Here is a 26,915-nt window from a genome sequence, read left to right on the forward strand (position 1 = left end):
CAAATCACTAAAGCTACAAGGCAACAATAACTGAGATAGACCACTGAATAAACCTTGGTGACTTTACCAATTCTTAAAATTGACTGATCAGTTTGCATGTTTAACAATACATTTCTCTCATACTCAAGTCATTTACGTTACAGACACCATCGCCTGTGGATTAGCAACGGGATTTTCAGTTACGTTAGCCGGTCCCTAAACATTGGTAAGACCAACATTACATTCAACATAAACCTAACATTACTGTCAAATGGTGACCCGTGGAAAGCTAAAAACTAATATAATGGCTGCCATGTTGTTGATTTTAGGCAAATCTCATGGATCAGTCTGGGATTCAGCCTGAGAAAAGTAAGTTAATTGCACCTTTTCTCCTAGTTTTCAAAGTCTTCATTACTCGTTTTGTTTCTTACGAGCTGATGTTTGAGCTTTTCTTATCGTTGTTATTTATCCAGTGGAACTCGTGGTTGTCACTCATGTCGTGGATGCCATCACGTTTTGGGCTCAGGTAAGCTAAATATTTATTTACTGTTTACCTCGTCATGTCAAATTGCGTTAATTAAGAAAAAAATGTAAATTTCTACAATCAGAATTGCTGGTTTTTGTCATCTAATATTCAATATATTCATCGAAGTGGCTGGTTTTTGTTTCATCAGAATGTGACAGACAAAATAAATGAGAAGATAAATGATATGCTGACAGAAAAATGCCCCATCGCCCCTATACTGATGGGAAGGCCAAGTTCACACAAGGTAAGTCATATACAGTAGTCAACATTTGAAGTGGATCAAAACCTTTCATCAAAGTTGACCTAAAACCTTCTTCTTAGGACAGCTTCGTTCTTAGGAGAACTTTGATTCACTATTTTGATCCACTTCAGATGTTGACTACTATATATTGACGAATAGGAAAGGTCTACAAGTATAGATCAGACTCTTCACTCCATTTTCCTGTGTAGGTCTATGGGGCACGATTTTCAGAGGACAGGTGCTGGTACAGGTGTAAAGTCCAACAGCAAACAGAAGACAAGGTTTGTAAAAAGCTGTGAAAATCAAGAAGGATCCACACATTTAGGAACTCGCCGGTTTGTTCTCACAGTTCCCAGTATGGTTAGGTGTGGATGAGGCTTAGAGTTGGCTTTAGGGACAGGACCAATCAGATAGTGGCCTCAATGAGAGAAGAAATAGAGGGCAACAGTTGGGTTCTGGAAGTAAAAATCTCATTAATTTTCTCTATAGGGAAATTGATTTTGAACAATTACTCGTACACCTTTAAAGACAGACCTACTGTGAGCTACGAGGTTTCAAAATCGATGGTATTGCTTTTGGTGAAGCCTTCAGTCCACATTATTTCAACAATATTTTTTAAATAATCATGTTTAATAGTGGAATTCCTGCTGAAAAGTGATAGTTTTGAATGTTGTGATTCACTTCATAGCTGGTTGGTTTGGTTCATGGCTTATAACTTTTAAATATATCCCTTATGGAAAAACGTATGGGAAAAAATGATTCCAGAAGGCAGCTGAAAAAGTGGGCACTGTTGCTCTCTAAAGTCATAAGTGGTTTAGAATTATATGTGTTTTATTGGATGATATGACAGTGGCCTCAGACCTTATTCTGAAATTGGTGTAAATGTAGCATCACACAAAAATTGAAGGTTACCAAAGACATGTGGTTTTTTGAACTAGAATCTTTAGTACTTCTATTCCTTAGCTGCGCAGCATATACCTGACACAACTTTCAAATTGCTCTTTGTAAAAATGAAGTATAGAATATTTATGGCCGGGAGGTCACTCGTTACAACAACAGATTGAGTCTCTCTGAATAGAAAGATACATGCACATTTAAGTCTTACAGTTGAGTAAAAATCAGTGTCTTCATCACTGTGATTTGTTCTGAATGATCTAAGCTAATCATATGACTGGTCTTTGACCTGAGCATCCTTAGTCTGCATTTTCTGTACATTTCATGTTGACATAAAATATTTCTATCTCAGGACGAAGTTACTTTAAAGGATTAGTTCACTTCAGAATTAAAATTTCCTGATAATTTACTCACCCCCATGTCATCCAAGATGTTCATGTCTTTCTTTCTTCAGTCGAAAAGAAATTAAGGTTTTTGATGAAAACATTCCAGGATTATTCTCCTTATAGTGGGCTTCAATGGGGTACCACAGTTTGAAGGTCCAAACTGCAGTTTCAGTACAGCTTCAAAGGGCTCTACATGATCCCAGATGAGGAATAAGGGGTATTTATATACTTTTTAACCACAAATGCTCATCTTGCACTAGCTCTGCGATGCGCCACGCATTACGTAATCATGTTGGAAAGGTCACACGTGATGTAGGCGGAAGTTCGGCTGTAGGGCGAAAAACTAATTTTCTCCTCCCACTTCTAAATCGTCCAACATTGTTTTACCTGTTTTTTTTGTAAAGGCCATTTGTTTTAGTCTTTGCATGTTCGCTTTGTAGACACTGGATTGGTATTTACACCTACGTCACTCGTGACCTTTCCAGCGTGATTACGTAATGCATGGCACATCGCAGAGCAGTGCAAGATGAGCATATGTGGTTAAAAAATATATACATTTTTATTTTTTTTAGAAAGTGACCAATTGTTTCGCTAAATAAGACCCCTATTCCTCGTCTGAGATTGTGTAGAGCCCTTTGAAGCTGCACTGAAACTGTAATTTGGACCTTCAACCCGTTGAACCCCTATATCCACTATATGGAGAAAAATCCTGGAATGTTTTCCTCAAAAACCTTTATTTCTTTTCGACTGAAGAAAGAAAGACATGGACATCTTGGATGACATAGGGATGAGTAAATGATCAGGAAATTTTAATGAATTCTTTAGGGACTATTAAACGACCTGAACACCAATTAAACTTGATGAATAATTCGAAAAATACAGAGCTGTTTTTTAAATGTTTTACACAGGTGTAGTTCTCATGGAAATCACACACAAGGGTTTACTTTGTCTTTTCTTCTCAGTTCTATATTTTGTACATTGACTATGGAAATTTGGAGATTGTCAGTCGGTCTGATTTAGTTGAACTCCCAGAAGAACTGCAGACAACAGGACTGGCAAAAAAGTACAAGTTCTGGGGCTTTCATGTGTCAAGTGAGCAGGATTCCCCACTTTTTTCACAGGTATCTGACAAAACTGAATAGACTGTTCACCTATGAATATGAATTTAATATTGTTTGCCATGAAATGTTTCAGTCTGACTGATACGGCTGTTGTGGTATTCACTATAGGGGAAGTCCTTCCTTCACAATATGATTCATGGAAAAAAGTTGCGCGTCCATAAAAAGTCAGTTTGCTTTGACGGAACCATCCTGATTGAAGCCTTCCAGGGGAGTCTTGACATTGGTGAGGAGCTGTTGAAATTTAAGTTTGCCAAAGTCAGTCTCCCAGGCAACAGGGAGAACTCCCTTCCCACGGTGAACCTGCAGGAGTGCACAGGACTGTGGCCCACCAGGAACCCCCCGGGAGAGTTGGACACACTTGGCTCTTCATTGGGATGCATGCCCAAATTGCGGCCGATATTCTCAGACCAGAAACCTCAAGTTATTAAGTAAGTTTAGATACACACAGACAGTATTAGAAGCATTTACCTCTTATTGTTAAAGTGCTTAAATTAGAAGAAAGAAAAGAAAGCTGCGATAGACTTTTCTTCCCAATTGTGACGTGTATCCAAATGAAATGGCTTCTAAAACAAGAAAAAATGTAGGGCGAACTTGGTTTTGTCCACTGGGAATTGATTGGTTTGTTATCATTTGCTATTACTATGATGTCATGTGAGTGACAGATTGTTCCGCCCTCAGGCCAAGTAAACACTTGGTCAGAGAAGAGATGTTGCTGCAAGAGGGAGGGGAAGATATTTTGATTAAAGTTTTCGAGGACACGTGAATTAAAAAAAATGATGTGCACAGATAAATCATTTATAATAAACATTAAAATACTCCATTAAAAATAAGAATGGTCCATTTTGATTTCATGTTGACTTTAAGGATAACATTTCTGTTCACTTTAAAGGTGCAATCGAACGTTTTTTTACAAGATGTAATATAAGTCTAAGGTGTCCCCTGAATGTGTCTGTGAAGTTTCAGCTCAAAATACCCCATAGATTTTTTTAAATAAATTTTTTTAACTGCCTATTTTGGGGCATCATTAACTATGCACCGATTCAGGCTGCGGCCCCTTTAATTCCTCAAGCTCCCCGCCCCTGGAGCTCGCACTTGCCTTATACAGCATAAACAAAGTTCACACAGCTAATATAACCCTCAAAATGGATCTTTACAAAGTGTTCGTCATGCATACTGCATGCATACATCAGATCATGTGAGTATAGTATTTATTTGGATGTTTACATTTGATTCTGAATGAGTTTGATAGTGCTCCGTGGCTAACGGGCTAAAGCTAACATTACACACTGTTGGAGAGATTTATAGAGAATGAAGTTGTGTTCATGAATTATATAGATTGCAAGTGTTTAAAAGTGAATACAGTAATAAACGATGGTAACTTTAACCACATTTAACAGTAAATTATCAACATGCTAACGAAACATTTAGAAAGACAATTTACAAATATCACTAAAAATATCATGTTATCATGGATCATGTCAGTTATTATTGCTCCATCTGCTATTTTTCGCTGTTGTCCTTGCTTGCTTACCTAGTCTGATGATTCAGCTGTGCACAGATCCAGACGTTAATACTGGCTGCCCTTGCCTAATGCCTTGAACATGAGCTGGCATATGCAAATATTGGGGGTGTACATATTAACGATCCCGACTGTTACATAACAGTCGGTGTTATGTTGAGATTCGCCTGTTCTTCTGAGGTCTTTTGAACAAATGAGATTTACACAAGGAGGAAACAATGAATGTTCTGAGTTATGAATCCCTGTTTTTCTACATGTTTTAGGGAGCAGAAAACCATCATTGCTCTCCAGCCTGTGGAGAAAATGAATGTTGGTCAGGAATCTCTTACTGAGATCAAGGCCTTGAAGACAGATGGAGGTGGAGATGGACAGCAGTTGTGCTCTCAGGATACTGAGCAGATGCCAAATGAAACAGAGTCTGAACTACAGGTGGCACTTTCTCATTCTCTCAAATGTTTTATCAATCAATTTCATTTTATCACCACGTTCACTGCACATCTAATTATTATAAATCAGTGGTCAGTGATCAGTGATCAACTGGTAGTTCTCTCCTGATAGGGTTGTTGACATCAAACATGTGAAAAAACAAATGAAACACTGTAAGCACCCAATGGACAAATCTCCCACCCAATATTCAGAGATATTTAGACCCTGTCAACTTTCAAAAGGGAGAAGAAAATACCCATACCATTTTTGTTTTTATTGATGTTAAAGGGTGTGCCTACAATTTAGAAAACCAACAATGTAGACAAGTCAACATATTGAGCAAATTTCAATTTAATTTTTTTTTTTTTTTTTTTTTAAGTAATTTATTTACTGTTCATTTAATGTTTTAAATTATTATTAAAGGATTAGTTCACTTTCAAATTAAAATTTCCTGATAATTTACTCACCCCCATGTCATCCAAGATGTCTGTGTCCTTGTTTCTTCAGTCAAAAAGAAACAAAGGTTTTTGATGAAAAATTCCAGGATTATTCTTAAAGCTTATCCTGTATACAGAAAAAACGAAACGGGCACTGCGTTAGTTCCGTAAGTAGAATAGGGAAGGCGTAGGACACAGCGTAAGCTTTTTGAAGAATATGGAAGTGCGCTTTGGCGGAAGCACTTGTAAGACGATCATTTGTTTATAAAGCATATACATTTACATTTTGTTTTTTTTTTGAAAATGACCGATCGTTTCATTAGATGAAACCCTTATTCCTTGTCTGGTATTGTTTAAAGTCCTTTGAAGCTGCACTGAAACTGTCATTTTGACCTTCAACTGTTTGGGGCCAATTGAAATTCACTATAAGGAGAATAATCCTGGAATGTTTTCATCAAAAACCTTAACTTCTTTTCGACTAAAGAAAGAAGGACATGGACATATTGGATGACATGAGGGTGAGTAAATTATCAGGAAATTTTAATTTGAAAGTGGAATAATCCTATAATAACAATTAGTTTTTTTGTTGGCGCCAATAGCCTCGTGGGCTGCGCACCAACATATAGTGCAGTTGCGCTTCGGGTGTCTCGAGTTTGACACTGAAGACTGGAGTAGTTGCCTAAATTATGTTTTAAAATGTATTAATATAGAAAAAAGTTATTTCAAATTATAAAACGATATTGTAAGCATAAGAGACTTCTTTCAAAACATTTAAAAACTCGTACTGAGTGTATATGTACTGTACATACATTAATGCTTGGTTCTCATTATCTTTATGCTGCATGTAAGAAAACACTTGGTTATATAATGAAAGTGAAAATCTGGTTACATGTGAGAACATGCCTGAGATAATCTGTGGTTGCTGTGCTGTTTTGTGTACCCAGAGGATGAGAGAGGTGATAAATGAGAAGGACTTGGAGATCAAGAAGCTAAAAGAGGAAGGAAGTGCCATCCAGCAGCATGCATCTCTCCTGGGGCACCAGCTAGAGGAGGCCAAATTAGAGCTCCAGGTGCCCATGAATTGTTTTTCACGTGTCTTTTTTTAAATTTGGGTGTTGGTTGTTCAGCATGTTTTAGGTCATGACACAGGTTTATCTTATAAAGCTTTGTTCATATTTTGCAGACAGTGAAGGAGAGTTATGAGAAGACAAAGGACACTGAACTTAAACATCCTGCAACAGTTGCAAGCAGAATTTCCCAGCTGGCTAAGAAAGTGGATTCTCTGAGGAAACTAAGGCAAAATTATTTTTTTATTTTTTTTTATTTTATTTTCTGTTTGGGCCAGATTTACTAAACGTGGCAAATTAGCGAGAGAGCGCAATTCCAAAAAAGTGCTGATGGGAGTGGAAAGTTCTGCGCATGATCTACTGACAACTCGCAAATTAAAGAACACTATAGCAGTCGGATCATTTCCATAATGACCAACGCAATCTACGAAGAGTAGTGCAAATTACTAATAAATGTCCATAAAATTGGCTAGCGCAAACCTTACTAAATCACCTTGCATAATACGCTTAAATACTCCCCTCCCATTTTGCGTCTGAAAGGGAAACTCCTACAAATGCATATGTAAAAGCTGTCAGCAGCAAAAATAATCCTGTCCATGCCTTTTTATTGCTAATTTTTCACTGCGTGTCTTTGGTAAATCCTGACAGTAGTTTTTTTAATGCCAAAAGAAGGTTTGCACTGGAGCAAGCTGTTAGTAAATCTGGATTTGCAACTATGCTACCAAATACCCTTGAAGGTGCCCTAGAACTTCTTTTTAAAAGATGTAATATAAGTCTAAGGTGTCCCCTGAATGTGTCTGTGAAGTTTCAGCTCAAAATACCCCATAGATATTTTTTATTCATTTTTTTAACTGCCTATTTTGGGGCATCATTAACTATGCACCGATATATAGGTTGAGACCCCTTTAAATCTCGTGCTCCCCCGCCCCGGAGCTCGCGTTTGCCTTAAACAGCAAACACAAAGTTCACACAGCTAATATAACCATCAAAATGGATCTTTACAAGATGTTCGGCATGCATGCTACGTGCATGGATCGGATCATGTAAGTATAGTATTTATTTGGATGTTTACATTTGATTCTGAATGAGTTTGAGGCTATGCTGCGTGGCTAAAGCTAACATTACACAGTGTTTGAGAGATTTATAAAGAATGAAGTTGTGTTTATGCATTATACAGACTGCTTAAGTGTTTAAAAATGAAAATGATATCATGGATCATGTCAGTTATTATTGCTCCATCTGCCATTTTTCGCTATTGTTTTTGTTTGCTTACCTAGTCTGATGATTCAGCTGTGCACATCCAGACGTTCTGCCCTTGTCTAATGCTTGAACATGAGCTGGCATATGCAAATATTGGGGGCGTACATATTAATGATCCCGACTGTTACGTAACAGTCTGTGTTCTGTTGATATTCACCTGTTCTTCGGAGGTCTTTTAAACAAATGAGATTTATATAAGAAGGAGGAAACAATGGAGTTTGAGACTCACTGTATGTCTTTTCCATGTACTGAACTCTTGTTATTCAACTATGCCAAGATAAATTCAATATTTAATTCTAGGGCACCTTTGAGTCAAAGTAGAGAGATGGTCAGTTTTCTTCAGAAAATAAAACAAAAAATAATGTTACACTTCTTGTTTACAACAACATACAGTTTATTTTTGTTTTGTTTTTTGTTTTTGAGAAGTTATCATTGGTTTTAATGTAAAAGTGTTGGTGATTCATTATTATGGGTTTGAACCTCAGGGAGAGTAATCCATGCTCCGCTGATGAAGATCACCTATTGGAGTCCATCACCATCATCATGAACTACAGGATCTCAATGCCATTAAGCTCAGAGAGGCTGGAGCTTGCATGGAAAGCTTATGATGAAACCTTGGCTAATCTAAGAAGCTGTCAAACCGTGAGTAAAATGTACATTCTTCTGATGAGTGAATGAATGAAATGAGTTTACGGGTAAAAGAATGTCATCTCTGTGGCTCAGAAAGAGTTTGGCGTAGTAACCAGCGTATGAGTGAACTATTGTTAGGAATCACATTCCCTGTTGTCCTTCGTTGGCAATGACATTGCTTGTAAGATGTTTGTGTGTGTTCTGTCAGATGGCAGAAATAGAGCCACTGGTGAACAGCAGGAATGAGGCCCGTGGTGCTCTCTTAGCTGCTGTAGATGACTTCCTGCAAGAGGTGGACAAGCTGCCAATCAATGAACGCTTGAACAAGCTGAAGGTATGCAGTGATACACTCAATACACACTCAAGACCAGACGTACCAAAGAAGGATATAAAGCTCCAGAGGATATCCTGGCTCTTCCCAGCTTTATAATGGGAGAGAATTGTAATGGTAAGATTTTGAAGCCCAAAAAAGTGCATCCATTCATCATAAAAGTAATCCATACGGCTCTAGGGGGTTAATTAAGGTCATCTGAAGCAAAGCAATACGCTTTTGTAAGAAAAATATCCATAATTATTACTTTATAAACTATAATCACTAGCTTCAAGTAACGTTTGTCCGCGTGTTTACGAGAGAGACGAGTTCTGGCGTGTGACGCAGGATGCAGTGATGGAGTACTCGAGTCCTGGACTCCGACTCGAGTCTGACTCGACTCAATATTCTTTGGACTCGAGTCCGACTCGAGACTCCATTCTCTGGACTCGTGACTCGACTTGGACTCGCGGACTGATGACTCGTACTTGGACTCGGACTCGAGGATATATAAAATCGGACTTGAGCATTCATAACGTTGTTTTTGACTAAATATGTTATAAAAAATTATATACGTTTATATATAATATTATATAAGTTTTCATTCCCAAGACCGGCCGGGATCTATGTTTTTCCCTCACAGACACTGCTACCGCTCACTCTCTTGACAACACACTCACTGACGTCACTCACTTTACGCTCGTGCATGATTCGCGGGCTAAATGTTCAAATTTGGAAAATGCAGAAAGATGTGCCCCGGATCGTGAAATTCGCCTACACGAATTTTGCATCTAATGCTGGAAAGAGCAGCGCTAAATGTTGTGTGTGTAATCGCACAATTGAGGAAAAGACTGGGACAACTTCAAACATTAACAGACACCTGTCACGGATGCACCCAGAAAAGTAAGTAAAATGCTTTCCATTGGCTAACGTTAGCTTTTAAAAAAACTATTATTGACTAATGCATATATGATAATAAACAGAAGAAGCTAGGGTTGGGCGATGTTTAACAATTTGGCATCAGACGTCGACAATGTTTAATGTCTGGTTCAGATTACGCAATTTTTTTGTCTGTTGATAACTTACTAGTCACTGTGTCAGATCAGATTACATTATTTTTTTTTGTCTGTTGCGATAGTCACTGTGTCAGATGGATGACGCAATTTTGACTCCTAAAATCCTGTGGTGTCGTGGACAAGAAACATGTCAGACTACATTACACGTTGCTTTCTGACCAGTCGCGTGCCGTCACACACACACATTCACTTGAACACATACAAACGCACTCACACTAAATCACTCAGTCAATCACTCACAAACGCTCTCTCTCTCTCTCTCTCTCTCTCTCTCTCTCGGCATATCGTATTGATTTTTACATTTTAAGTATTTTTAAAATACAGTGCCCTGTAAAATGCACGTTTCTGTCATTTTTGTTTAATGTAGAACCTCATTAATACATTTTATCAGTTCTTTGAAGGTCCCAGAGTGGAGACATGTAGGTACTAGGAGCTTGAGACTCGACTCAAGGCGTTTCTCAATGTCAAGGAAGGATCCTCGTAAGCCAGAATTTCGAGGATGCTACGTCATCGACATCCGTCAAAGGACTGTTCCAATGTCGAGGATCCTCGGAATTTCAAACAAGGAGTCCTTCGTTCGAAAAATATCCCATACACAGGAAAGGATGCATATGTGTATCCTTCGCGCTCTCAAATCACCCACAATCCTATGCGTGCAGCTTTGCAATCTTGTTCAAAAATGTTTTAAAAAATGTTGGACGTTAGCGGGCAATATGCTTTCAAATGTAAGTATATTTACGTTACCAAACATTTGTTATAACAGTAGTAAATATGTCAGATAAATAAAGTTTAACGTTTAAATGCCAGTAGAATTTATAACCGTATTGATATTATAAATTATACAAATACAAATTACGTTATTGATGGCTAACTGAACCGGACCGTTGTTAGCTTGTTTGCCATCACCGTCATCCTTTATAAATAACTAGTTAAGTTGTCTAAAGTAATTTAACGTTAATATTATACCATTATACCATTCACAGCATTATTCATAGCTTCTCGTATTTTTTTACAGGGACCAAGGAACAAACGGAGGCGTTCATACGTCTCCGTGTAGAAAACAAGCAGCTGTTTACCGGGGAGTAATGACGCAATGACGTGCACTTGCTAGTCTGTTCCATTTTCGTGTTCTCTGAATGCTAACGAGGAGCCTCTCCTAGACTCTGAAGGAAGTGACTTGGAAGGACCAGTCCTGCCAAGGAAGTATCCTTGACATTGAGAAACGCTCAATGTCAAAGAAACTCAAGCTCCTCTGATATTTCTCTTTAAAAAATCTTATTTTACACTTCTAATTCATGACCGGTGTTTTGTTTTGCTCTGTCCTCTGTGTTTCTGCCTTCACCTATACCTCATGCGTCTTGTCAAAGTTCTCTCTTCCGCCAGAACTAGACTTTGCATATGGAAGCCAGTGATTCTAGTTTAAAAAGTTATAATTACGGATATTTTTCTTACAAAAATGCATGGCTTCTTAGTCGTATGCATTACTTTTATGATGGATGGATGTGCTTTTTTGGTCACATTATAAAGCTTGGAAGAGCCAGGATATTTTTAATATAACTCAGATTGTGTTTGGCTGAAAGAAAAAAAGTCATATACACCAAGGATGGCTTGAGGGTGATTTTTGGATGAACTATCCCTTTCACCCGCTTCACATGTAAAATTAAATGAATTGCTAATTACAGTTGGCTACTCTTGACACTGAAAAAAAGTGTAAAGCCTGTACAAATCCTAGACATAGTGAAAATTTGAAATAATTGGGATTGGGAATCGTGTAACATTTACACATTTCATTTATCTATTATAACTTTTATATAATTTTGCCTGCTTGGCAGTTCCTGTTTTAATTATTACATGATGTCACTTGACGCCAGCCAATTGCTGCATTGCAGATCATGGTTTCAAGTATCAATATATCAGCCCTTTCCAATGTACACAAGAACACGCAGTAATATCAGGCAGCTTAATATAGAGATTTTAGTAAGATCTGCAAATTATTTTGAAGAACCAAATTAGCCAGAGATCAGTTATCATAATTGGGTATTTGTCAAATCATCTCAGATTTATAAAGCGAGATATGAAGGACTGTCTTGTGTTTTAGTTTCTTGTTTCCTGTCCAATAATGGTGTGAAACGCCCATAAATTTACAAATAAAACAAAAAAGATGTATCAGTCAAAAACTGCACATAGTAAAGATTCACATTACAGCTTATCATTACTGCATTTTAAACTGTGTAGTCTGCTTCTACAGGAAGTTGCATCATCATTGACTGCAATATTTAGCTCTGTTATGGTGGCGGAGCAGATTGAAGAGTACTCTTTTGAGAAGTTCTGTGAGTGGAAGGGGCACAAACAACAGAAAATCAAAAACGTACGAAAAACTACAGATGAGGCTCTTCTTGCTCTTAGCAGCTGGGCAGCCAGGCTTAGCAAGGTATGTTAGTTCATGTAAACCTTCATGTCTCCTTTTACTGGTAGGTAATTATTTAGCATTTTGGCTTTTAATTTAGAAGGATAGGCATGAGATGCATCTCAATTCATGTACTTATGGACTATTCTATGCCATTTTGTAGTATAAATGGTGGGAGTAGTGTGTTGACATTGAACATTCCCAAAAGAAAATGTGCACTTTAAAAACCCAGATGATGAGCTTAAAGGATTAGTTCACTTTTAAATAAACTTTTGCTGATAATTTACTCACCCCCATGTCATCCAAGATGTTCATGTCTTTCTTTCTTCAGTCGAAAAGAAATTAAGGTTTTTAATGAAAACATTCCAGGATTATTCTCCATATAATGGACTTCAATGGGCACCAAATGGTTCAAGGTCCAAATGACAGTTTCAGTGCAGCTTCAAAGGGCTTTAAACAATACCAGACAATGAATAAGGGTCTTATCTAGCGAAACGATTGGTCATTTAAAAAAAAAAAAAAGTTTGTTTTATAAGCACAAATGCTCGCCTTGCTCTGTTCTGCGATGTGCGTTCGTGACATCACGTGAATAAGACCCTTATTCATCGTCTGGTATCGTTTAAAGGCCTTTGAAGCTGCACTGAAACTGTCATTTGGATCTTGAACCATTTGGTGCCCATTGAAGTCCACTATATGGAGAAAAAGTTTTCATCAAAAACCTTAATTTCTTTTTGACTGAAGAAAGAAAGACATGGACATCTTGGATGACATGGGGGTGAGTAAATTATCAGCAAAAGTTTACTTAAAAGTGAACTAATCCTTTAATTAACCAACAAAACAAAGTTCAACTGTCGCAGCTTTAATTATGTAGCGTAGGGGGAGGCGCTATCAGATGTTGATGTTGAATGATACATAGTATGTACATTGAGTACATAAGTACATAGTGTGTAGTGACTAGTGTATCATTTGGGACAAAACTATGGTTTGTTGTATAAAGGTACTTTATTCAAAGCCATAAGACGAAGCCTTTGTTCATTTTCAGTTTTCGTGTTTGATGGAGAAATCATCAGTGACTGAAGAAGATGTTGCAGATAGTGTGGATGAGATCCTGATGAATGCTGACAATGCCTTGTGTGAAGAACTCAGTACTGAATTCTCTGTAAGAGTTTCTGTCCTGATCTACACATCTCGCTCAACTATAGCTATGTTTCCATCCACCTATTTTTATGCGCATTTTGGGATATCGCATAAAAAAATGCCGGATGGAAACGCCAAGATGCACATAAATTCTAAAAATGAAATAAAAATGTACATCAAAAAATACATGTGACTTTGCAATGTAACAGCATAACTGGACCAACCAGCGGACCGATCTTGTCGCACAGCATCTGAAATGCTGTTTTTGGTCATTTTGTAATGCCTGAGCAAAGTCTGTCGTTAAAGTGGTTCGGTTTAATTCCTTCCTAGAAGCACAAATACCAGGCATTCACAAATACCAGGCATTTGAATGCAAGATAACATAACAGCATTTATTATGTTTCGTCTGCACGCTCTGAGGCGCAAATAATTTATGATATATGAAAATTATTATATACAATGACTTTTATTGCAGAAATTTTTCTTAGTGATATTTAGTGCCAGTGTATCAGGAAGTGACGCTTTTGTTCTCTGACTCGCTGGATGGAAACAGTGCTTTATTCGCAAATGTTTTATGCGATATTCAAAATTTGCGCATAAGTTAAATACGCAACTTTGGATGGAAACATAGCTTATGTCTGTCTTTTCCTGTGCATTCCCTTTTTTTTGAGCAAGGGCACAATCCCCCAGGTTTTCTCCAGACTGATTTTCCAAGTTCAGATAAACAAAAGTGTGAAATGCAATTTACTGTTACTGAATGGAAAACTTTTTTTCCACTATTTTCATAGGAACAAGACAATCAAGAAAGGAAAATAGTGTTTAATGCCTTTCGTAAAGCCATGAGAGACATCCAGAGAGAACAAAGTTTGTTAGAGGAGATCAAGCAAACGTATGAACTCAACACGAAGGTAAAAGATTCCCTGAGTGGCTGCTGTTCTTGGATTTAAGGATGAAAAGCTGAATTTTTGGAGAGCTGATCTCCACTTTAGTTTATCAGTTGTCACAGCTATGTCGTTTAACTGCAGTTTAAGCAGGAATTGCAGCAGTGGCAGAGCGGCCCTCCGAAAGCAGACGAGCTGTCTGTGGTGAAGAAGCGCATCCGGAGCCTGCGGTCTCAGCTGCGCTGGAAACTGGTTGAGGTCAGCTGTTTGGAGGAGGTAAGAACAGTCCAATCTAATGTGCTCTGAGAAACCACATGATGGGGCTGCAGTTCACAAAATGAACACAGCATTGGGATCTCGGATGACCAGGAGCTAAATATTGATTTATTGGTTTGATTTTGATTTGACACTAAAACATGCTGATTGCATCCAATGGAAATGATCAGTTTATTAGTTTGAGTTTCCTTCAGGCAGAAGAGCTGGACCTGCCAGAGATTCTTAAGAAGAAGGAAGAGATCGCTGAGACGAGGAATGCTCTCTTTCAAGAAATCAGCCATGAAAAGAAGCAATATGTATGTTTAGATTTGTATAAAGATCATTCACATTCTTAGAAGATACTGAGCTAAGAATCTAAGGCTTGAAATTGTGTGCTGATGTGCAGATAATGCTTTGTGACCTGGTAAAAAGAGGCTTTCCTGAGTTACCAATGATCTACCCTGATGCTGATATCAATGGCTATATGGTGAGTACTTGTTTTGTCAGTACCTACAAGCCTCTATTTTTGCTTAAAAATGTACAATGTTTAAAATTAGTCAGCTGCTATTTACACGAAGTGCAATTTACACTAATAGAAAATAGCTGTATTTTCATTGTGTAAATAGTTGTAAATAAATGCTATTTATACTTAATGCAAATAGTGGTAGGTAGGCCTACTATTTGCACCTTTTAATGCAAGGGTTTTCAAACTTCTTGGAGTCAGGTACCCCTTATAGGGTAGAAAAATTATTATAAGAGTGATTAAATGTTAATGTGGGTGAGAGTAATGAACGTTATATGCTTGTTTTATTGGTGCAAACGGTTGCCACTGTAAATGTACTTTTTAATAATAGGCTAAAGCTCAATTTTTTTATTTACCATATTTTCCAGAAAATAAGTCGCACCTGTAAGTCGAACCAGGTCAAACTTGCGTTATTGAGAGGAAAAAACAGATAAGTTGCAGTTTATTATTAGATTCAGAAATAATTTAATTTAAAATACTGGTAAATAAAATGAAACGTTCACAAATTCTAAACACTGTAAACATGTATTTTACTTCCCCTAACTCTAAATCCTTTACATTTAATGGTAGGCCTATTCAGAACAGAAAAAACAAAAAAAAAACAAAAAAAAAAACAGGCCTATGTAAAATAGAATATAGAAATAAATTATAGTGGCATTTATTACAAACAACATTTATTTGAAATGCCAAGCCTAATTAAATTATTTAAAGCTAAACTAAACCCTGCAGTGGGCTCACTTTATTTGGCATGAATTGTTTCCATGAATGAGTCGTTAGTCACGGTGTAACATTTGGTTGCTAAACTATTATTTACTCTATAAACAATTCTTTGTACTTCTCTCATGTCCCAGTATCCACTGAAAATGCATGCTCACGGTGACCGACACAGCTTACATATTGTACAACAGACAAATTAAATTGAGTAACTGAATAACTTTTGTATATTTAGTTATCTCATAAGAGGCTGCGATGTCAAGTTAGCAATGTAAGAAGAACTGATATGTTATTTGTGTGTGCATGAGGTGCAGTGCGATCGCTTGGATTATATCAGCAGAAACAAACAACTATATAACTATATAAAATATATAGTCATGGACAAAATTGTTGGCACCCTTGATAAATATGATCATAGATGACTGTAAAAAATAAATCAGCATTGTTTATCCTTTTGATCTTTAATTTATGAAATTAGCAAAAATCTAACCTTCCATTGAAGGAAAAGAATTGAAAGTGGGGGGAAAATAACATTATGAAATAAATGTTTTTCTCCAAAACACGTTGGCCACATTTATTGGCACCCTTTTATTCATTTCTTTTTGCAACATCCTTTTGCCAAGATAACAGCTCTGAGTCTTCTTCTATAATGCCTGATGAGTTTGGAGAACACCTGACTAGAGATCAGAGACCATTCCTTCATGCAGAATATCTCCAGATCCTTCAGATTCCCAGATCCATGTTGGTGCTTCTTCTCTTCAGTTCACTCCACTCATTTTCTTTAGGGTTCAGTTCAGGGGACTGAGATGGCCATGGCAGAAGCTCCATTTTGTGCTCAGTGACCCATTTTTGTGTTGGTTTGTTTTGGATCATTGTCCTGATGAATGATCCAACCACGGCCCATTATAAGACTTCTAGCAGAAGCAGTCAGGACCTCCAGCAGAAAAATAGGCCCACAACATTAAAGATCCAGCAGTATATTTAACCGTGGGCATGGGGCACTTTTTATCCATGTGTGCACCAAACCCATCTGGTGGGTTTGCTGCCAAAAAGCTTTTTTTTTTAGTTTCATCTGACCATAGAAGGTGGTCCTGTTTGAAGTTCCAGTTGTGTCTGACAACTGAATATGCTGGAGATTGTTTCTGGATGAGAGCAGAGGATTTTTCTTGAAACCCTCTTGAACAACTTGTGGGGATGTAGGTGCTTTTGATCATTTTTTTTAGGCTTTCTGAGAGTCAAGACTCAACTAATCTCTGCAATTCTCCAGCTGTGATCCTTGGAGAGTCTTTGGCCACTCAAACTCTCCTCATCGCGCATTAGGACGATTTAGTCACTCGTCCTCTTCCAGGCAGATTTTTAACATCTAAGTTGATTGGAACTTCCTAATTATTGCCCTGATGGTGGAAATGGGGATTTTCAATGCTTTAGCTATTTTCTTACAGACACTTTCTATTTTGTGAAGCTCAACAATCTTTTGCTGCACATCAGAACTATATTCTTTGGTTTTACTCATTGTGATGAATGATCAAGGGAATTTGGCCTTTGTGTTTCCTCATGTTTATACTCCTGTGGAACAGGAAGTCATGGCTGGACAATTTCATGTTCATGATCACCCTGGTCTGCTAAAAAAATGTAAATATGAATAGGAATATACTTCAGAGATATTTTACTCATAAAAAATTCTAGGGGTGCCAATAATTGTGGCCAACGTGTTTTGGAGAAAAACATTTATTTCATAATGTCATTTTCCCCCCACTTTCAATTCTTTTCCTTCAATGAAAGGTTAGATTTTTGCTTATTTTATGAATTAAAGATCAAAAGGATAAATAATGCATATTTATTTTTACAGTCATCTTTGATCATATTTATCAAGGGTTCCAACAATTTTGTCCATTACTTGTGTGTGTGTGTGTGTGTGTGTGTGTGTGTGTGTGTGTGTGTGTGTGTATATATATATTTTTTATTTTTTTATTTTTTTATAGGTGCATCTCAATAAATTAAAAAATCATGATTTTTTTCCCCCTGTAATTTAATTCAAAAAGTAAAACTTAAATATATTCTAGATTTATTAGACATAAAGTTAAATATTTACAGATTTTTTTGTTTTCATTTTGATGATTACAGCTTGTTGCTCATCAAAGTCAAAAAATCAGTATCTCAAATTATTAGAATATTTAATTTCAAGTTCTATTAAATTACCATTCTCAGGGTATAAATACTGGGTTTAGGTCAGTAATCCCAACAGCAGTCATGGGGAAGTCTGTTGTCTTGACAGTTGTCCAGAAGACGATCATCAAGATCCTATACAATAAGGGTAAGCCACAGAGGGTCATTGCTGAAAGAGCTGGCTGTTCGCAGAATGCTGTGCGAAAGCATATTGGTGGACTGAAGCTGGAGTCAGTGCATCAAGAGCCACCACACAGACATCTTCAGGAAATGGGCTACAACTGTCACATTCCACATACCAAGCCACTTCTGAACCAAAGACAACGTCAGAAGCATCTAACCTGGGCTAAGGAGAAAAAGAACTGGACTGTTGCTCAGTGGTCCAAAGTCCTCTTTTCTGATGAGAGCAAATTTTGCATCTCATTTGGAAACCAAGGTCCCAGAGTCTGGAGGAAGAATGGAGAGGCACACAATCCAAGATGCTTGAAGTCCAGTGTGAAGTTTCCACAGTCTGTGTTGGTTTGGGGAGCCATGTCATCGGCTGGTGTTGGTCAACTGTGTTTTCTGAAGTCCACAGTCAACGCAGCCATCTACTAGGACATTTTGGAGCACTAAATGCTTCCTTCTGCTGACAAGCTTTATGGAGATGCTGATTTCATTTTCCAGCAGGATTTGGCACCTGCTCACACTGCCAAAGGTACCAAAAGCTGGTTCAATGACTATGGTGTTACTGTGCTTGATTGGCCAGCAAACTCACCTGACCTGAACCCCATAGAGAATCTATGGGATATTGTCAAGAGGAAGATGAGAGAAACCAGACCCAACAATGCAGATGATCTGAAGGCCGCTATCAAAGCAACCTGGGCTTCCATTACACCGAGCAGTGCCGCAGGCTGATTGCCTCCATGCCATGCCACATTGATGCAATAATTCATGCAAAAGGAGGCCCAACCAAGTATTGAGAGCATAGAAATGAACATACTTTTCAGAAGCCTGATATTTCTGTTTAATATCTTTCTTCTTCTTTTTATTGATCTTATGAAGTATTCTGATTTATTGAGATAGTGAATTGGTGTTTTTTTGTTAAATCATCACTATTAAAAGAACCAAAGACTTAAAGTACTTCAGTCTGTGTGCATTGAATTTATTTATTTAAAACACGAGTTCCACAATTTGAGTTGAATTACTGAAATAAAAAAACTTTTCCACGACATTCTAATTTATTGAGATGCACCTGTGTATATATCTTTAGAAACCTTGAAAGATGACCAGGATGACCAAGTGTCTACATTTTGCTTATTTGATGTTAAATGCATTATATAAGTCACTTAAGGTCTGTGAGCATTGGAACTGAGTGATATTATTTCATTCTCTGTATGTGTGCTTTCAGAGCTCTGCAGGACTGTTAATGAAGAGCTTGGACAGAGACATGTTTGACGCAGAGCCGATGAGAGAGCTGAGTGGGAGGAGACCTCTTCTTAGCACAGACTTCCAAGGGCAGAAAGTAGTCCTGAAGGTCAGTTACGGCCTTGAACATTCATTTGCTGTGCTTTAGTAAAGGTACAGTGAGAATATATATCAGGGTTCCTACGCGGTTTGGAAAAGTATGGAAAAGTATGGAATTTGATTTGAGTTTTTTCCAGGTCTGGAAAAGTATGGAAAAAAGAAATCAGAGTATGGAAAAATATTTGTGTTTCCAGACTATTGCCTCTATTCAGTTTTCTAATTTATTATACCTGCAAACTAGTCACTTTGTGGCGAAATTAGCAGTTTTGAATCAAAATACATAATTTATGTGAATTGTTTACATCCGAAGAGTTATTTTTTCGGGGTGAGTGACTGTGTGACACAAGATTGTCATAAGAATTGCAAATGGGGTTACTATTTTTCCATAGACTGGAGTTAGTCACGATCTGTATCTGTGCTCTGTGGCGTGACAGATCGCTGTAGCGCTCGTGAACCAGCCATCTCTTTGGCTTTACTAGTTACAACACAAAATGATTGAACATCTGAAGGTATGTTGAAAGATACAGTACAACTTACCAAAATCTGTCATGTCACATGCAATCGATTAATCAGCGTTTCAACCGCAGAAAGGCGTCAATAAAACAGCTTGTAAAAATGTCACATTTAGCCTACCTCAGAAAAGCCTTACAATGTCCAATAACTCATCATTTAGCTACAAAAATGAACTTTGAGAGGAGCATTTTGCTAAATATATGCTCTATAGGCTATTACATATTCATTGTATTTGTACTTAACACGTGCTTCTATATTGAATACATAAATCTGTTTTATGACAGTCACCATTTAAATGTTTAGGCCTACATAAAAAGAGTAGAAAAATAATTGTCACTTTTATTATAACGTTATAATAAAAACTTCCTTATGTGTAAGTTAGCCTATATGTAAGTAACTTATGATCAATTTAACCTAATATTATAATGAAGTACCAGCTGTGGTTCCCTGTATTGTTTACAGCATTAGTTGAGAGATTTTTTTCTTTGAGGAAATTTGCCATGTACTGTACCTGATAGGCCCAAATTAATCAATACTGAATCAAAGGTAATCAAATCAAAATCAAATCGCAAGCTTCTGAATCAAAATCGCATTCGACTGTGAAATTTGTCAATGCTCAGCCCCGGTGCCAAAATGTTTTATTTTTTATTTTTTACTTGAAGCAAATGTTGTTTTTTCCATTTATTTTCTTTTCAGAGTGCACCAGAATGCTTCCTTTACATGTTAAAATCACAAAAATCTTCTCCTGGGGGAGGATGCCCCCAGACCCCCTACAACTATCTACTTTCTACATGTCACCTTTTTCACCTCTCTTCACTTTGCAAATATGTTTATAGAGTTACGAATTTCTAAAATATTACGGAAACTGCTTGTGCTACTCATACTCGTAGGCTACTCTATAAAAATACTTTGATACATATAATATATGAAACCTATAATGTTTCATATATTATATGTATATATGATATATGATAATATATGATACATATAATGTCGAGAACAGAGCAGATGTATAAATCACAGAAGGATCTCTATAAAGGAAATGTATCGAATTAATAGACAAATTAAATATTCACGCCTATGTAGCGAGTGGTATGGCCGGAAAGGGAAACAAACTAAGTCATGCCAACTTGTTAAACGGAATATATTAGTACTTGTAGATTTTATCCCCAACAAAAGTTACACAGGTACGTGGTTTTTAAGAAGAGAAGGGCCTAGACATGAATACTAAATACAAAACTTTATTTCAACAATCAAACACTAATTTAAAAATCACTAAAAGACTGTAGGACCCGGACTACAAACATGAAGCAGTGACATTTCCTCTCTCAAGATCCATTAATCAGTTCATGTGAGTACAGTGGTTCAATATTAATATTATAAAGCGGCGAGAATATTTTTGGTGCGCCAAAAAACATAGAAAGGGAGACCGAGGCTCACCAATGGCAGAAATCGTTTGGAAGGAGGTCTGGAAATTTGAGTATGGAAAAGTATGGAATTTTTAAATGGAAAATGTGTAGGAACCCTGATATATGGTATGTACACTATATACCAAAAGTGAGAACACACATTATTATTGCTATATTCCACATTTTAAAACAATGTTAACTAATAATAAAATTAAAAAATGGAAGTATGGGAATTATCCCTTATATATAAACAACTGTTCAAAGGTTTGGGGTCAGTAAGATCTTATAAAGTTTTCAAAAAACATTTTAATATGCTGATTTGGTGCTCAGTAATTATCAATTATTATTATTGGTGCTCAGTTATTAATAATGGTGCTTATATTTATTAATGTTGAAAACATTAATGTTTTTGTTACTTAATGTTTTGTGGAAACCGTGATACATCTTTTCAGGATTCTTTGATGAATAGAAAGTTCATTGAACAGCATTTATTTAAAATAGAAATGTCCTTGGTAAATAAAAGTAGTTTTTTTTTTGTTTAATCTTACTTGCCCCCAAATTTTTGAATGGTAATGTATCACAGTTTAAATATAAGAAATGATTCTTGAGCACCAAATCAGCATATTCGAATTTCTCAAGGATCATGTGACACTGAAGACTGGAATAATGGCTTCTGAAAATATAGCTTTGCCATCAAAGGAATAAATTACATTTTAAAATATATTTAAATAAAAAGTTATTTTAAGTTGTAAAAATATTTTACAATATTACTATTATTGCTGTATTTTTGATCAGCCTTTGTGAACATAAGAGACTTCTTTCAAAAACATTAAAATGTCTTAATTATTCCAAACCTTTAAGCAGTAGTTTGTGTGTATGTACCACTTAGCTGTCAAGAACAGAAATGCAAAAAGTACCATCCATATAACAGCATAAAATTATAAGTATGACAAATACTTTTAAGTATTAAAACAACAATAATAATAATAATAATAATGAACAATAATTTTGAACAATACATATCTTTTTATAAATGAACCTTAAAGGGCTTTAAACTTCTTTTTGTTACTTGTTTTGCTTGGAAAGTGTGCCTGTGCTATTTTTCTTTTATCCAAACATGTTTTGTTATCATTGTACATTGCTGAGTGTTTCTAAAGAAGTTTGGTTGTTTGCAGTGCTACGCTGTGGATGAAGAGTCAGAGGCGAAGATGCTTGAACAAGCTGCTCACTATCACAGAGCTCAGCAGCAGAATCCACCCACAGCTGTTCCTCTTCTGGCTCTGTTTTGCGGCAAAGTTCTCTTCATATTTTATTACTATACTTGTTTCTGTCTTACAGCAGTACATATTTCAGTAAAGTTACTGCGTTGTACCAGCGCATGATTAAAATGTCTTCTGTTCTATCCAGTCTGATCCACTGGCATACGTCATTGTACCTCACTACTCTAATGGAAGTCTCAGGGCCATTCAGAAATCCTCCCCACTGTCCTCCTGTGTGAGTGCATCACTTTCAAATATATTTGTACGCATTGTAGACAAGTGTTAAAGTTTGTCAGATTAACATAAAAGTCTTATAAAGCACGTAAATCTTTTTTTATCTTTTGAAGTGTTAAGAATTGGGTCATGACAATTTTTTGTTTATATATTTTTATTTAAACAATAAGTATAGAATTTTAATATCAAGCATTAATAGGTTATCATCTGTATCAAAAATAATTATTGGCTAGAATTTTAATTTGGGTGCATCCTTATACATTTTGTGATTATTTATTTTAAATGCATAAAGCTATTTTTATCTACTGATTTATTTAATTTTTTTATTTTTTGGTTGTAATATAGGAGGTTAGGAAGGTGATGAAGGGTGTAGCTCTGGGACTGCAGAGTCTTCATGCAGCATCTGTTACTCATGCATCTTTGCATCCCAACAATGTGTTTGCCATCGGCCGAGAGAAAGGCATTGTTGGAGATTACGATCTCACAAAAACACCTGTAAGTGAAATTTTAAAAAATGCAACTTCAGTGACATTATGGATTCATTTACCTTTTTGGGAAAAAAAATCCCAAATGGAAACAGACCTGGTCTTAGTTATTAAAACTCGTTTTTATGTGATTTATTTGTTTTTTTGTTTTTTGTTTTATAGGTGCAGAGGGTGTTTGACAGCGGGATGGTGGCTGGTTCAATCAGTCTGGTGGCTCCAGAGTTGAAGCAGGGTCAGCCGCCTTCCCCAGCCACTGATATGTATGCCTTTGGAGGCATCTTGCTCTGGGTAGAACTATTGCTTGCTTGCTTATTTATTTATTAAATACAATTATAATTTATAAAAAAAAATGTAATTATACTGTATCATTTTACAGGATATACAGTTATACTAAATATGTACATTATATATAAATATGTAATTATAAGATATAAAAATATAAAAACAGTTGATATCTTTAAAGTGCCCCGTTATGCTTTTTTTGTAATGCAGCTGTTTGTGAATGTAAAAGGTCTGCAAAGTTTCAAGGATCAAAGTGTATGATAAATGGAGTTATCGTCTCCCAAAAGAACTGAATCTGAACTGCCGTTCTAGATTTACTTCCTGCACAAACCTACGTAGGTTTATAACATATTTGCATAATTCCAGCCTATCGTCTTCATTCGTTGCCCGCGAACAACATCTACTTTGATCCGCCTTTAAACACTGTGGTTTTAGCTGAGGCCTGGAAGAATTTGGTTCGTTTTGTCGACATGTCAAGAAGACGCTGTTTTCTGCGCTGCAGAGATATGGTGAATAAAAAATATGAGATGGAGAAGGGAAAAATGCTTTTGCGTTCCCCCATGAACCTTTGTGTTCGTTTGAAAAAGAACAGGTTTGCAAGCGAACAAAAATTTCTTGGGGGAGCGCAAAAGCATTGACATATTTCTTTTCCATCAACATTTCCTTTAGGGGCTCCATAAAATACACTTTACATGCACTTCCAAAGGATGAGGATGAGGACTCCATTTGATACGGTAAAACCGACAACATCAGAGTGCAACAGTTGGGTTCCAGAAGTAAAATCCATTTATTTTCTCCATAGGGAAATTGAACCCTGTACCTTTTGTCTTTTTGTCCGATTTTCAAATACAAACTTTGATTTGAAGCAAAAAAATGTATGATTCATCTCATAGCTGGTTGGTTTGGTTAATGGCTTATAACGGTTTTTCTGTTAAAGGGTTAGTTCACCCAAAAATGAAAATTATGTCAATAATTACTCACCCTCATGTCGTTCTACACCCGTAGGACCTTTGTTAATCTTCGGAACACAAATTAAGATATTTTTGTTGAAATCTGATGGCTCCGTGAGGCCTCCATAGCCAGCAATGACATTTCCTCTCTCAAGATCCATTAAGGTACTAAAAACATATTTAAATCAGTTCATATGAGTACAGTGGTTCAATATTAATATTATAAAGCGACAAAAATATTTTTGGTGCACCAAAATAATGACATATAGTGATGGCCGATTTCAAAACACTGCTTCAGGATGCTTCGGAGCGTTATGAATCAGTGTGTCGAATCAGCTGTTTGGAGCACCAAAGTCACGTGATTTCAGCAGTTTGGCGCTTTGACACGTGATCCGAATTACTGATTCAACACAAAAGATTTATAACGCTCCGAAGCTTCCTGAAGCAGTGTTTTGAAATCGGCCATCACTATATAATTCGTTATTTTTGTTTTTGGCTTTATAATATTAATATTGAACCACTGTACTGACATGAACTGATTTAAATATGTTTTTATTACATTAATGGATCTTGAGAGAGGAAATGTCATTGCTGGCTATGGAGGCCTCACGGAGTCATCAGATTTCAACAAAAATATCTTTATTTGTGTTCCGAAGATGAGGTCTTACGGATGTGGAACGACATGAGGGTGAGTAATTAATGACAGAATTATCATTTTTGGTTGAACTAACCCTTTAATCCCTATGGGAGAAATGAATGGAAAAAATTCTTCTAGAATCAACGCCACTGAAAAAGTGTGTGGGCACTGTTGCACTCTATACAAGTGCTGAGGAAGCCTCCTGAGCTGAAATTGAAATATGGCCATTTTGTTTGACAAGTGCTGTTAGCGTGATTTTTTTTATTTATTTTTTTCCAAACGGTTCAGCGGAAATCCCCGCACTGCAACCAATTTCATTGGTTGAGGTTACAGTGACGGGTAGGTTTAGGGATCAGGGTTGGGTGTAGGCAATCGTTACTGTGATTTACACGGCCAATGAAATGTTTAGAATTGGCTCCAGGGCGGGATTTCCGCTGAACTGGTTTGGTGGAAAAAATCGTGCGTGCTGTTAGCAGTAGACCAGTCACAGAGAGACTGAAACCTTTATTGAACCGTTTCAGACACTGAGAAAATAAGTGATGCTGCAATGTATATTATAAGAAAATTAAAATGATTTTTGACCTTGAATGCATGTAAACCTATTATAGGAGACCTCCAAAACAAAATTAGAAGATTTTAAATTAACATAATTGGGGCACTTTAAAAATCTAAGTCTTTTTCTGTCAGTAAAGTTGATTTATTTGTTCACAGCTGCATGTTCCAGACTTCAGTGGGACTCTAGAGAATGAGCATCAGAATGTAGAGTTCACTGCTTTGGATCTGGTATGTAGAATATAAGCTGATGAATATTAGTTTAATATTATTACTCCAAAATTATTCAATCATCGAATGTGTCTGTGACAGGATGCTAAATTGCTCAAGCTGCTCTCAAAGCTGCTGATTTCCTCTACAAGACTGTCTGCTTCTGAGGCCCTAAAGTATGAATACTTCATCTCAGTTGATGTGTAAAAGTGAAATGTGTTCATGTTTGTGTTCTTTGCCCTTTTTATTTTTGATTTTCTTCTAAGAAAAAAAACACAATGGTGTTTGTTTGTTTGTTCCTCACACCGTGTTTCGTGTTCCTGGAATAAATAAAAATAAATATGTAAAGGCAGAAGAAAGTGTGAATTTTTGTCAATACAGTACAGTATGTGCATCAGAGAAGATGGAGAAGATGCTTGGTTTTTCCATTATGTGATGTTTTATCCTGTTCCAGACCCGATCGTAACGTAAAAGGCTGTCTGCTGTTATCTCAGTCACTGACAAGACCTTACTTTGAAATTGCCCCGTTCGAAAATTGTTTCTTCATTTTATCTTCTATCTTCCTGTCCTTGTTTTTTTTCCAGGATCATCTGTGGAGTGCAGAACATTTCTGAAAAGGAGAGCAATTTGGCATGCTATTGATTATTTTATTTTTTTTAACAGGAATCACATGAGTATATAATAACTTTCTAGTGTCATCAATGAATTTTTGAGAAAGTACACAGAAAATAACACATTTTCATTAGTATTTTGAGCACAGCACAATCACCATTCAAGTTGCCTCTCTGTGTGATTGTTGACCTTGGATAGGTCACCTGGTACTTCAAGTGAGGTTGGTACTCCTCTAGCCACTCTTCTTTTTTTTTCTTCTTTTAAACGCATCAATCCAAACATTGATGAAAGGTACAATTTATGCCACTCAA

The 26,915-nt window shown here is 36.6% G+C and overlaps 1 protein-coding gene across 1 annotated transcript; it reads left to right on the forward strand.

The window, feature by feature from the left end:
* Positions 1-317: 317 nt before the first annotated feature.
* On the forward strand, positions 318-26,199 carry LOC137025009 (serine/threonine-protein kinase 31-like). The gene is made up of 24 exons (XM_067393019.1): positions 318-348; positions 453-505; positions 654-749; positions 956-1,027; positions 2,989-3,147; positions 3,256-3,565; positions 4,917-5,095; positions 6,474-6,599; positions 6,713-6,825; positions 8,342-8,498; positions 8,695-8,820; positions 12,121-12,303; positions 13,322-13,438; positions 14,205-14,324; positions 14,442-14,573; positions 14,768-14,869; positions 14,959-15,039; positions 19,346-19,471; positions 22,559-22,678; positions 22,791-22,877; positions 23,222-23,371; positions 23,524-23,649; positions 25,942-26,013; positions 26,095-26,199. The coding sequence occupies exons 1-24, from the start codon at positions 318-320 to the stop codon at positions 26,197-26,199; spliced, it is 2,943 nt and encodes a 980-aa protein (XP_067249120.1).
* The last annotated feature ends 716 nt before the right edge of the window (positions 26,200-26,915 follow it).

The sequence above is a fragment of the Chanodichthys erythropterus genome, chromosome 2, assembly GCF_024489055.1.
Source record: "Chanodichthys erythropterus isolate Z2021 chromosome 2, ASM2448905v1, whole genome shotgun sequence".
NCBI lineage: Eukaryota > Metazoa > Chordata > Actinopteri > Cypriniformes > Xenocyprididae > Chanodichthys > Chanodichthys erythropterus.

Coding starts and splice junctions, on each gene's coding strand:
- LOC137025009 (XM_067393019.1), top strand. CDS start 318: ATGGATCAGTCTGGGATTCAGCCTGAGAAAA. Junction 750..955: donor GAAGGCCAAGTTCACACAAG/GTAAGTCATATA, acceptor TTTCCTGTGTAG/GTCTATGGGGCACGATTTTC. Junction 6,600..6,712: donor AGGCCAAATTAGAGCTCCAG/GTGCCCATGAAT, acceptor CATATTTTGCAG/ACAGTGAAGGAGAGTTATGA.